Source organism: Haematobia irritans, chromosome 4 (assembly GCF_050003625.1).
Source record: "Haematobia irritans isolate KBUSLIRL chromosome 4, ASM5000362v1, whole genome shotgun sequence".
Lineage (NCBI taxonomy): Eukaryota > Metazoa > Arthropoda > Insecta > Diptera > Muscidae > Haematobia > Haematobia irritans.
In genome coordinates this window covers 177,269,996-177,283,135 of record NC_134400.1, presented here as the reverse complement: position 1 = coordinate 177,283,135, position 13,140 = coordinate 177,269,996, and the positions used below count along the sequence as shown (strand labels likewise).

Below are 13,140 nucleotides of genomic sequence, written 5' to 3'. Positions count from 1 at the left end.
CAATGGTTAGCATGCCCTCCTTGCATGCATATGATAGGTTAGGTTAAAGTGGCAGCCCGATTTAGTTTCAGGCTCACTTAGACTATTCACACCACATTAACTAAAAGTACCTATTACATATGGGCAATTCTAGTTTTAACCGCTGAACTTTCTCGATTATTTTCTTTTGTTGAACCAACCAGATTGTTCCAAAAACATTAGCATACTGCTTAAGTTAACGTTTTCCACGTCCGCCAGTAATCTAAAGCTATATGCCTCTAAAATGCGCTTACGCCTTACACAAAATGCAGGACACTCACACAAGAGGTGTTTAATTGATTCCTTTTCCCCCGCATCATGGCAGCTCATATAGTATTCATTATACTTCGCGCCAATAGTTTTTGCGAAATCGCCTATCAGCAGCGACCCGTTATAGCAGATATCAGGAGTGATATCTGACGTCTTGAGAACACTTGCCTATCTAGTGTGCGGTTTAAGTTTAAATGCGGCCATATTTGTTTGTTGTCGTTACAACCCATGCAATTCTCTCATCGAACATTTGCCATCGTAACAACCCTTTCACGCAGTAAGAGCTTGCTGGTAGCCAGAGGCATACCAACCGATTTTAGTTCCACTGGACTATGTAAGGTAGTTGCCTAGCATTGCTAACTCATCCACTTCGCAGTTCCCCGGTTGGGGGGTTCAACCCCAGTTTCGAACACCAAAAAGTTTTTCGGCGGTGGATTATCCCCTCTCAGTAATTCTGGTGACATTTCTGAGTGTTTTAAAACTCTCTAAGTGGTTTCACCGCAATGTGGAGCACCGTACGGATTCGGCTATAAATAGTAGGTCCCTTTTTCATCGAGCTAAACATGGAATCGGGCAGCACTCAGTGATAAGAGAGAAGATCACCACTGTGGTATAACCAGGGACTGAATAGTCTAAGTTAGACCCTGTTGAGGCGAAGGATGTGAACTGTTCCATTACCATGGCCAGGGAGGCCGTTTTGTGTTGTCTGTACAGTTCTGTTCAAATTGTCAGTGTGGATCGTTTTATCCTTCCCCATATAGTCGATGTAGAACACTCCATATGGGTTCAAGAATAACATATTATGGCAAACACCTATCTGGCCGATGAGACCAAAGACAATAAACTTTAGGAATATAGGAAATTGGCTTGTTGCATTTACCATGTTAGTTCCATACATGTAAAGGGTGATACGGTCAAAATTTGGTCAATATAAACTTGACGTATTTCTTTCAATTTTGCATTAAAAGAACCTGAACACCCCTCATTTTGAAGGTGTGTGTGTAGAATGTTGCTCCTATTTTGATTTTGGAATTCACTCTTCAGTTGTCAAAATGCCGTCCAAGCAAGAAGAGCAGCGTATCAAAATTTTGCTCGCGCATCGCGAAAATCCGAGCTATTCGCACGCAGAGCTGGCAAAATCGCTAAAAGTTGCCAAATCAACCGTTACAAATGTAATTAAAGTGTTTGGGGAATGTTTGTCGACAGCCAGGAAGTCTGGATCGGGGGGAAATCGAAAACCGGAAGCCGCTGAGACGACAAAGGGAGTTGGCGGTAGTTTCAAGCGAAACCCTAACCTCTCTCTCCGAGATGCCGCAAATGAGCTGGGTGTATCGTCTACAACCGTGCATCGAGCCAAAAAAAGAGCCGGACTATCGACTTACAAGAAGGTAGTGACTCCAAATCGCGATGATAAACAAAATACGACGGCCAAAGCGCGATCCCCGAGGCTGTACACGACGATGCTGACGAAGTTTGACTGCATGGTAATGGACGACGAAACCTACGTCAAAGCCGACTATAAGCAGCTTCCGGGACAGGAGTTTTATACGGCAAAAGGAAGGGGAAAGGTAGCAGATATTTTCAAGCACATAAAACTGTCAAAGTTCGCAAAGAAATATCTGGTTTGGCAAGCCATCTGTACCCTTGGGCTTGAAAAGCAGCATTTTCATAGCTTCCGGGACTGTCAACCAAGAAATTTACGTGAAAGAGTGTTTGAATAAACGTCTGCTGCCTTTCCTGAAGAAACACGGTTGTTCCGTACTGTTTTGGCCGGATTTGGCATCTTGCCATTACGGTAAAAAGCCATGGAGTGGTACGCCGCCAACAACGTGCAGGTGGTTCCCAAGGACAAGAACCCTCCCAACACGCCAGAGCTCCGCCCAATTGAGAAATACTGGGCTATTGTCAAGCGGAACCTAAAGAAGACAAAAAAAAAATGCAAAGGACGAGCAGCAGTTCAAGGCAAACTGGCTTTCTGCGGCGAAGAAGGTGGACAAGGTGGCTGTACAAAAGCTGATGGCAGGTATCAAGCGTGAGGCCCGGCAATTCGGATTTGGAAAAGCGAAAGCCTAACTGAATATTTTTCCTGAATTTTATACTAATTGAACTTGAAAAAGAAATTTAATTTGATTTTTTAAATAAACGATTTCGCCGATTTACACGCGTTTTCCCTTGACGAAATTTTGACCGTATCACCCTTTATGTAATTTTTTTATTTGTTTTTCGTTTTTATTTTTTAAATGAAAAACTTAATTTTCTTAATGAAACAATGTTAAATTTTAGGCAACAACAAAAAAATTACATTTTCCCCTTTATGGAAATTTATTTCGTGCACTTAATTTCTTTTTATTTGTATTTTAATGATATGTCAATACTTGTCGTATACGCGTTTGGTTCGATAAACGAAAAGTATGAAACTAACACCGTAAATGGTTTGATCTCCTCACTAACCATTTTCCTATCTTCCTAAAGTTTATTATCTTTGGATGAGACCATCGCCTAGGAAAACATAGTCCACTTTCTCTCTCACATACCCGATTGAAGAAAAACTGTTTCTTACTAAACTTTATAAACATTTCATACCCCACCTTTCTTCACAAGATATAAATAATAAGCAAAGTGCATTTCTCAAATCGTTATCTTTCTCAGGAATTTCAAAAAACATTGTTTTACTTTGTCCATCTGCCAGTACATATTTTCATTACTAGTCCCTTCGTTGCTTTTAATACCCTGTGATTTTAAGAAAATTAGTTCACATAACAAGGCTTATTAAAAAAAATACATCATAAATTATTTTAAAAAACACACAAATTTGAACTTCGTATGCCCTTCCAACAATCAACCCAATTCCTATGAGCCATTAACGATGTCCCTCCCATAATATGCCTTAGAAAATTCATCAACGATTCCATCAACTACTAAAGAGGCACTTCATCAAATAACCATTGTGTTTGGATGCCTATTCCCCAAAATTGTTTTAATTTTGATTATATTGTTAAGAGATGCAATGTAAATTTATTTGGCTTCACCATTTAACAGCCATTGTTGGCTGTTACAACAAATGGATAAATCAATTTTCATAATATTTCTCTCCATTTAGATATTATGTAATTTGTGAATATTGGGTTTAGTGTAGCCAAGAGGGTTATCACCTTATCTCCCCAAACACTGGTTGGGGCACTTTTTAATGAAGTAGTCTAATTCTCTGAATGTGTATTTTTTTTAAGTAGCTTGTCTAGCGGAGATGTTAATTTTCCATAATATAGTTTTGTGAAATACCAACAAATCCCATAATGGTTTGAATTTTATGATCTAAATTTCCATATATCCCAGAAATGTGGGTTAAGGGGTAAAAAAGTTCAAATACTCAGTATCAGTTTTATTTATAAATACGAAAAAGGCAAACAAAGTATAATGAGTGACTGCGCTAAATAAGGCCCCAATGAATTATAGCCCCAAAACAAAAATTAAATAGGACGTCAAAATTGTTATCTAATTTCTCAATTAAATAACTCCCGCCCAGCAAAAAAAAAAAAGCGTCGCCAAAAAAGTCGTAAAAATGTTCTTTTTGCATCCGAAAGTGGTGCCAAATTGGCGCAGAAGCGATAAATTTAACACGGGCTTGTCATAGGACGTATGTCCACCATTTCAAATGCCGTTGCACTGAATTAAGAGCACTTCTTAATGTGTGATCCGAATGCAGTGCTTTGGATTTAAAATATTTTGCAATAATTGGCCAAATAAATAATTTTTATAATTTTATGTGATTTTTAAAGCATTGTACCGCTTGTCTGAAACGTTTGACATCAAATATTTTCAAAAATTGCCAATTTCTCTCAAACGGATTCAGCATTTTTTTCGAAAAAGTTTTAATAATTTGTACCATTTTATTTATCCTTAATCTGTTTTTAACTTATTTGAAACAAACAAAGTTAAAATTTCCTTTCAAAAATATGAAAAAAGCGAGTTACAAACACATGGAATTAAAAGAACTTCCTGAGTTGTTAAAATAAAGAACATCTTTGGGAGGAGATTTTTGGAAGTGCTTTTAAAGTTGTGCCTTTAGAAAAACTTTCAATTTGTTATGCTTAAATTCTTAAATTCATTTTTGTACTTCGTTGCAAGTGGGGCGTATTTACAGTTCTAGGCTTACGATTTCTTTCTTTTCGCAATTCCCAAGAGATTCGGACTCTGTAACACATATTTAATTTTCTTCATATTTTTTTTCCATCACTTAGGGTTAATTTTCAAATGGCCTTTTAAATTAAAAATAAAAATGTGCCCTAGTTTTATTTTTGGGTCGATTTTCATGCTTCGGTTAAATTTTGTTGGGGCTCGTATTCATTATGAGCGGGCTTATTTTCATGCCGCCTTTTCTTTCAATCGAAATGAAATAACCCCCCAAAATTAATTTTTGGGATACTATTTCACTTGCCATGTGCGGTGTTATGTCACTATGAAAAAAAAATCCCAATCTACAATATGAAATTTTGTTTCTCAATGATTTCGCGTTACCAAGTACTGGCAACGTTGCCCCAAAAAGTTCAAAAAGTGGACAAAAAGCAACACCAGAAGTGAGCCGAAAAGACAAGGCAAGATTTGATAGAAATCCATGCCGCAATGGTAGACCAAAGCAATTGATGTTCCCAATTGTGCAAGAGCTCACCGATGAACAAAAAAATTCCCGGAAAGAGCCGGCACCAAAATATCCAGTCGCCGAATTTTACTTTCCCCGATAAAAATTCCAAATTGAGCAGTTTGTGAACAAACCAAATGATCGGGATTACTGGCCATAGAGGTCAGCTGAAAATTTACACCTTCGATTGGCCACCAGAAATCTAGCGCCGCCGATGGTAATGTTGTCGGCCGCCCCTAACGACCGATGGCCATTCCCTGTTCGCATTCATCGACCGTGGGGCCGAATATTATTGGGAGTATGTCCTAAAGACAGCCTTGAGGAAGCATTTCGGCCACAGACCATGAACATTCCAACAAGTCTCAACACTGAAATGGGTAGATGCTCTCTTCATTTTGCCTATTGTAGGCCATTGTGCGGTAGATCTCAATCCGTTGGACTTTCGCGCCTGGAGTATTTTTCAGAATAAGATTAACACCAAAAAAGTGGTGTTTCGCCGAGAATTAACCAAAATGCGGCAGAGCCATTTTCGTGCAGCAGGCTTTGTCGGCCATATGAAGGCCATAATTCGTACCAAGGGTAGCCAATTCGAAGAAATCTAAAGTGATTATAATATTTGATGCTACTATATTTTTGCCAAACAAAAAGATGCTAAAGAATCGAATAAGAAACAAAATAACTCAAATTTTGTGCTAAGGTTGGCTGATAAGTCCCCGGCCTGACACATAGATGGCGTCGCTAGTATTAAATGCATATTATTTTTATATAGTACCAACCTTCAAATGATTCGTGTCAAAATTTGACGTCTGTAAGTCAATTAGTTTGTGAGATAGAGTCTTTTGTGAAGCAACTTTTGTTATTGTGATAAAATGAAAAAAAAGGAATTTCGTGTTTTGATAAAATAATGCTTTCTGAAGGGGAAAAATACGGTGGAAGCAAAAACTTGGCTTGATAATGAGTTTCCGGACTCTGCCCCAGGGAAATCAACAATAATTGATTGGTATGCAAAATTCAAGCGTGGTGAAATGAGCACGGAGGACGGTGAACGCACAGGACGCCCGAAAGAGGTGGTTACCGACGAAATCATCAAAAAAAAATCCACAAAATGATTTTGAATGACCGTAAAATGAAGTTGATTGAGATAGCAGAGGCCTTAAAGATATCAAAGGAACGTGTTGGTCATATCATTCATCAATATTTGGATATGCGGAAGCTCTGTGCAAAATAGGTTCCGCGCGAGCTCACATTTGACCAAAAACAACAAAGTGTTGATGATTCTGAGCGGTGTTTGCAGCTGTAATACACCCCGAGTTTTCCGTCGATATGTAACAATGTATGAAACATGGCTCCATCACTACACTCCTGAGTCCAATCGACAGTCGGCTGAGTGGACAGCGACCGGTGAACCGTCTCCGAAGCGTGGAAAGACTCAAAAGTCCGCTGGCAAAGTAATGGCCTCTGTTTTTTGGGATGCGCATGGAATAATTTTTATCGATTATCTTGAGAAGGGAAAAACCATCAACAGTGACTATTATATGGCGTTATTGGAGCGTTTGAAGGTCGAAATCGCGGCAAAACGGCCTCATATGAAGAAGAAAAAAGTTTTGTTTCACCAAGACAACGCACCGTGTCACAAGTCATTGAGAACGATGGCAAAAATTCATGAATTGGGCTTCGAATTGCTCCCCACCCACCGTATTCTCCAGATCTGGCCCCCAGCTAATTTTTCTTGTACTCAGACCTCAAAAGGATGCTCGCAGGGAAAAAATTTGGCTGCAATGAAGAGGTGATCGCCGAAACTGAGGCATGTTTTGATGCAAAACCGAAGGAATACTACCAAAATGGTATCAAAAAATTGGAAGGTCGCTATAATCGTTGTATCGCTCTTGATACAAAAAAATGACAAAAAAATGTGTTTTTCTTTGTTAGACCGGGGACTTATCAGCCAACCTATTACTTCTGACATTTTTGCTTTTGGGAAATAAAATTAAAAAAAAAGGGGAAATTTGTTTAATTTTCGCAAAGGAAAGTTTATTTTTCCTATAAAACAATTTACTTTTTTTCTGTATAGATATAAAAAATTTTCTACAGCAGAACTTAATGACTCATAGCTTCAGTTCGGCCAAACTTTGTGTCATTGTTACTTGTTTGAATTTCACACATTCACTTTTCAAAAGATAATCCGTTATTGGCGGCCCCTTAGAACTTTTTGAAATGAACTTGTTTTCATTCAATTGCAAATCGCAAATGATTTCCCGTTCAAAATCATTTGTTGAAGATCTTTTCTTTAAATTAAGAACATCCAATAAAATGACAGTTCTATTGCGATAGTGATGTTGTACCATTGCATTTTGTTTGACACTAATATTGGATTTGATAAATTTATTGGGAACTTAATTAAGAACTACAAAGATTTTCGAATCCATTCAATATTGAAATTGGTTTATTGCATTCATTTTAATAACAATGGCCTATGATGTGATTTGGTGTTTAGATAAATTAAATAAAGCCAGCTGATTTAAATATATGCATATGATATAAATTAGTCTCGATATAATGAAATTGATTAGAGAAACTTTTTGTATAACCTGTAATTATTGTGTAAAATATAATACACAAAGGAGAAATAGAGGTATACTTTTATTATTTATGACCAACTTTAATGTTGAGAATTTCTTAAATGAGTCCAAAGAAAAAAAATGGCACAACACAAAAAAGTGGCCCATCTTTTTGTAAAGCAATGTACCAATTAAATGCATTTATATCCCTTTTTATACCCTTCACCACTATTTTGGTACAGGGTATAATAAGTTCGTGCACTTGTATGTAACGCCTAGATGGAGAAATCGGAGACCTATCGTTTAGTATAACTATCGCCTTAGAATCAAATTCTTCATGTATTTTTATGTTCAAAATATGCGCTAAAAATCTTAGTTCCAAAGATTTCGTTAAGAAACTTGGTATTGATTCCGGTCTTAAGATGCGGCTTCTTGCAAATAAATAGATTTTTAGAGAGCTATCTAGATTTAAATCCAAGCTATCCCAGCAAAAAAAAAAGAGCTTCCAAAAAAGTAGTTTGGATCCCCAGTCTGTGATCCGGACCTCCCTTTTTGGATCCTTTGCATTGTTTTAGAAGTTGTGCCCTGGAAGTTAATTTGAATGAAGAAATTTAAAAAGCGATTTTGTTTTTTATACCCTCCATCATAGGATGGGGGTATATTAACTTTGTCATTCCGTTTGTAACACATCGAAATATTGCTCTAAGACCCCATAAAGTATATATATTCTGGGTCGTGGTGAAATTCTGAGTCGATCTAAGCATGTCCGTCCGTCCGTCTGTTGAAATCACGCTAACGAAACAAGCTATCGACTTGAAACTTGGCACAAGTAGTTGTTATCGATGTAGGTCGGATGGTATTGAAAATGGGCCATATCGGTCCACTTTTACGTATAGCCCCCATATAAAGGGACCCTCGGATTTGGCTTGTGGAGCCTCTAACAGAAGCATATTTCATCCGATCCGGCTGAAATGTGGTACATGGTGTTGGTATATGGTCTCTAACAACCATGCAAAAATTTGTCCACATCGGTTCATAATTATATATAGCCCCCATATAAACCGATCCCCAGATTTGGGTTGCGGAGCCTCAAAGAGAAGCAAATTTCATCCGATCCGCCTGAAATTTGGTACATGGTGTTGGTATATGGTCTCTAACAACCATGCAAAAATTGGTCCACATCGGTTCATAATTATATATAGCCCCCATATAAACCGATCTCCAGATTTGGCTTGCGAAGTCTCCAAGAGAAGCAAATTTCATCCAATCCGGTTGTAATTTGGAACATGGTGTTAGTATATGATCTTTAACAACCGTGCTAGAATTGGTCCATATCGGTCCATAATTATTTATAGGCCCCATATAAAACGTTCTCCAGATTTGACCTCCGGAGCCTCTTGCAGAAGCAATATTCATCCGATCCGGTTCAAATTAGGAACGTGGTGTTAGTATATGGTCGCTAAGGACCATACCAAAATTGGTCCAATCACACAAAAATTGGTCCATATCGGTTCATAATCATGGTTGCCACTAGAGCCAAAAATAATCTACCAAAATTTTATTTCTATAGAAAATTTTTTCAAAATTTTATTTCTAGAGAAAATTTTGTTAAAATTTTATTCCGTCCATAATAAAATATTCATCATTGCCAAAATTTTATTTCTATAGAAAATTTTGTTCAAATTTTATTCGGTTCATAATCATGGTTGCCACTCGAGCCAAAAATAATCTACCAAGATTTTATTTCTATAGAAATTTTTGTCAACATTTTCTTTCTATAGAAAATTTTGTCAAAATTTTTATTTCTATAGAAAATTTTGTGAAGATTTTATTTCTATAGAAAATTTTGTTAAAATTTTATTTCTGTAGAAAATTTTGTCAAAAGATTTTATTTCTATAGAAAATTTTGTCAAAAGTTTATTTCTGTAGAAATTTTTATCAACATTTTCTTTCTATAGAAAATTTTGTCAAAATTTTTATTTCTAGAGAAAATTTTGTGAAGATTTTATTTCTATAGAAAATTTTGTTAAAATTTTATTTCTGTAGAAAATTTTGTCAAAATGTTATGTCTACTTTGTCAAACTGAATTATATACGTATTGGATCGATCTTTTTTGATTTAATATATACCACGTATGGACTTACATACAATTTAGAAGATGGTGTTAGGAGGTTTTAAGATACCTTGCCATCGGCAAGCGTTACCGCACTTAAGTAATTCGATTGTGGAATGCAGTGTTTAGAAGAAGTTTCTACGCTATCCATGATGGAGGGTACATAAGCTTCGGCCTGGCCGAACTTACGGCCGTATATACTTGTTTTTTTTTATCCAATTTCACTTTTTTTCATCGATACACTATTACACTATTATTTTCCTATTATCTAATTTTTTCAATTTGAAAAACGTTTTCGCTCCGACCAGGGGTTGAACCTGGGTTTGCTGGCACCATAACAGAACACCTTAGCACACTCAGCCACACACGCCATTGAACATAAAGCGTCGAAAGGTCAATTCAAATGTTTGTGATATGATCGTAATACGACACCAAGGAATAACATTATAATTGCTTCTCGAGGTGTTCTTTATTAGTATGAACGAGAAAATAAGAAACGCAGGTTCAAATCTCACCAACGTCAATTTTTTTATCAAATGTTTAAAAAATATATATATATTTTTTTTATGTTATACATCGTTTTTATTTTTTATTTTTCGGCATATATTTTCGTATAAATATATTTTTTCCATTAAAAATCAACAAAAGAATTAAAAATTCTCGTCATGTGCAAAAAAAAAAAAAGAACTTTCATGGAAGCGAAAAAGTCAAAGGCACAGGATCAAATCCCAGCGGGGATGAATTTTTTTAATTATTATTTTTTTACTTTTTATTAATTTTCAATTTTTTTTATTAGTTTTCTATTTTTTTTTTTTTTTTGTAGCGATTGTGCGGAACGAGGAACCTCTTTTTTAAACCATTCCTAGATGACGGATGCTGAGTACGATGATGCTGAGTTATGTTGAAATGTCTATGGTCTGCGGCCAAACTATTTGTCTGATCAGAACTTCAATACTGCCTTTAGGACATTTTCCCTACAATAGTCGGCATTTATTTTTGACCCCAGGGTCGATGCGTGGAGCAATCATCGGTTGCTACGGCGACCCACATTATTAACATCGGGGCGCTTGAGTTCTGTTAGTCAATTAAGGTGTCAATTTTCAACTGAACTCTTTGGCAAGAAAACCCGATAATTTAGTTTTTTTTTTCACAAACTGCTCAATTTCGTATGACCTCTCATCGGAGAAAACTAAATTCAGTAACTAGCCACTTTCATGCAATCGAAATAAGGCCGGCATTTTTCAATCTATTGTGTTTTTGTGCTTCGGTGAGCTCTTGTACTTTTTGGAACTTCAATGGCTTTAGTACAAGCTTATTTTTCAATATGCTTTTCATAAGTTCTCACGATATGTTCAGCTCACGAGCATAGTTTTTTTCACTTTGATTTCGATCAAATTTGGCTTTCACTTTCCGGATCTATTCTGGTGCTGCTACCGCTTTTTTCGTTACTTTTTGCAACCGGTGCTACCACGGTGATGACCACTGGTACGAGAAATAAAAGACTATAACGATATCCGTTTTAGGTTTTCAAGCCAAAGCAATCACTTTATCACCTTTGAATTTCGTCACGAACCAATGTTTATCTATGGTTTTGTGAATTCAACCCAGGTAATAATTCAATCCAAGACGAACTGCGTGAAGGTTGTCAAAAAAACAGTTGTTGTTCCGGAAACCATTGATGATGTGCGTCAACTGATATTGCAAGATCGTCATGTGACCTGTCGTGAGATTGAGACAATGTCTAACATTAGTGGGACCAGCATACATTCAATATTGTATGAACATTCGTTCTCGTTGGATCCCACACAATTTGGCAATCGCTCGATTTGTCGAAAGAAATGCTTCAAAAATACCATCGTGGTGTTTCGAAACATGTCTGTGGCATCTTGATAGGTTATGAATCGTGGATTTGCCCGTATGGCTCCGAGGTTAAACAGCAGTTCAACAAAAGTTTCTCGCGTACGAAGCACTTCCAAGCAAATGATCGGAAAAGTAGACATGCCGCACTCGTAGAACAAAGGAGAACAGTCGATTCTAAGTGGCCAGTTGTCTTCCAAGAAATCAGGAAAAGAAACCAACCATCTCTCACACATCGGCTTAAAAAGACTGCATTTTTGAGCATTCAAAACATCGTTTTGATGGGCCATTCACCATATAGTCCTGACTTGGCACCGACTGGTTTGGTACGTAAAAAATTAAATGATAGGTCAACGTTTTTCGACCCCCGGAAAAGCATTTGATGCGTTCAGAATGCATGTTTTGGAGATACCTCAATCAGAGTAGCAAAAGTGCTTCGACAATTGGTTCAAACGCATGCAAAAGTGTATAGATCTTAATGGGGGATATTTTGAAAAACAAGTCAAAAAGGCCGGCCTCGTAGCGTAGCGCCACAACAGTAACTCTATCTTTGGCAAACAATGTCGCAGTATTGTTTCTAAAATTTTGTGCAGAGAATTTTTTCCCTAAAAATACAAAAACTCTCTCTAAGAAACACTTACCTTCTGATTCATTTAATAATTCCGATGAATTATCCATATCATCATCAGCATCCAAATCGTCGACGATGTCATCATTATTGCTGGAAGTTTTGGAATTGAAATTTCCATTACTATTGTCATTTTCATCTTCATCTAGAGTGGAATTATCAGTTTTGGCAAAAGCTGCTGCTGATGGAGATGAAGCATATTTCATATATTTTGATTGTTGTTGTCTTGGTATTTCCTCAATTTCAACAACTGCGGTTGATGATTGTTCTGCTCGGGCGCCATCTATAGTGGTGTCAATACCTGCCGCAGAAACGGATCCAACCCCATTTTTATTTGATGGTGTGGCAATTTGTAAAAATATATTAGCATCGCTATTGCTGTTGCTGTTGTTACTTTGGTTGCCTTCATTATTGTGGTGAAGATTGGAGCTCTGGTTAGAAGGCCTTTGGGGGAGTTGCTGCGAAACTGCCAGATTGCCACATAGTACCAGCATAAATACCACCAACACAAGCCACAACCAACTACCAGCAACACCACCTCCACCACCATTATGAATGATGGTGGCACGGCGATAAAACCATGATGCACCACATTCAATGCTATACCATCTGCATTGCCAGCCAGTTGCTATTGATGGTCTTCCACCCGTTGCACCACCTCCCAATTTAAGCGATTTATTTCCACATTTATGTTGATGTTGAAGCTCTTTTTGAAAATTTGATTTCGCCCGATGTTGGTGTTTTTTAGATTTTTCTTGTTTTTGTTGTTGTGTTTGTGGTTTTAGTATTTCTTGGCTTAATGGCTCTCTAGACATCATCAGCGAATGCACCATCATAAGCACCGTGGTGTTGGGGTAGGGAATTGCTTTTGCAGTTTTCCTATACAATCAATGGATCGTTTTGTGTGTCTGTCTGTCCGCCCGAGTTTTCTTTTTTTTTAGAAATCTTTATGGAGTTTGTTTTTCTAAGTTTTCCTTTCTAGTTTGGTTTTCTCTTTTCTCGGTAGTTTTTTCCTTAAGTCTGTCTTTCTTTTCGTTATATTATGGATCTAATGTGTACC

The 13,140-nt window shown here is 37.1% G+C and overlaps 1 protein-coding gene across 1 annotated transcript in view; it reads right to left on the bottom strand.

The window, feature by feature from the left end:
* Tie (Tie-like receptor tyrosine kinase) overlaps positions 1 to 12,916 on the bottom strand; it is a 115,905-nt gene extending 102,989 nt beyond the window's left edge. The window contains exon 1 of the mRNA XM_075308320.1: positions 12,094 to 12,916. Within this exon, the coding sequence (XP_075164435.1) occupies positions 12,094 to 12,916 (823 nt within the window). The remainder of the gene's footprint in view (positions 1 to 12,093) is intronic.
* Positions 12,917 to 13,140: the final 224 nt, after the last annotated feature.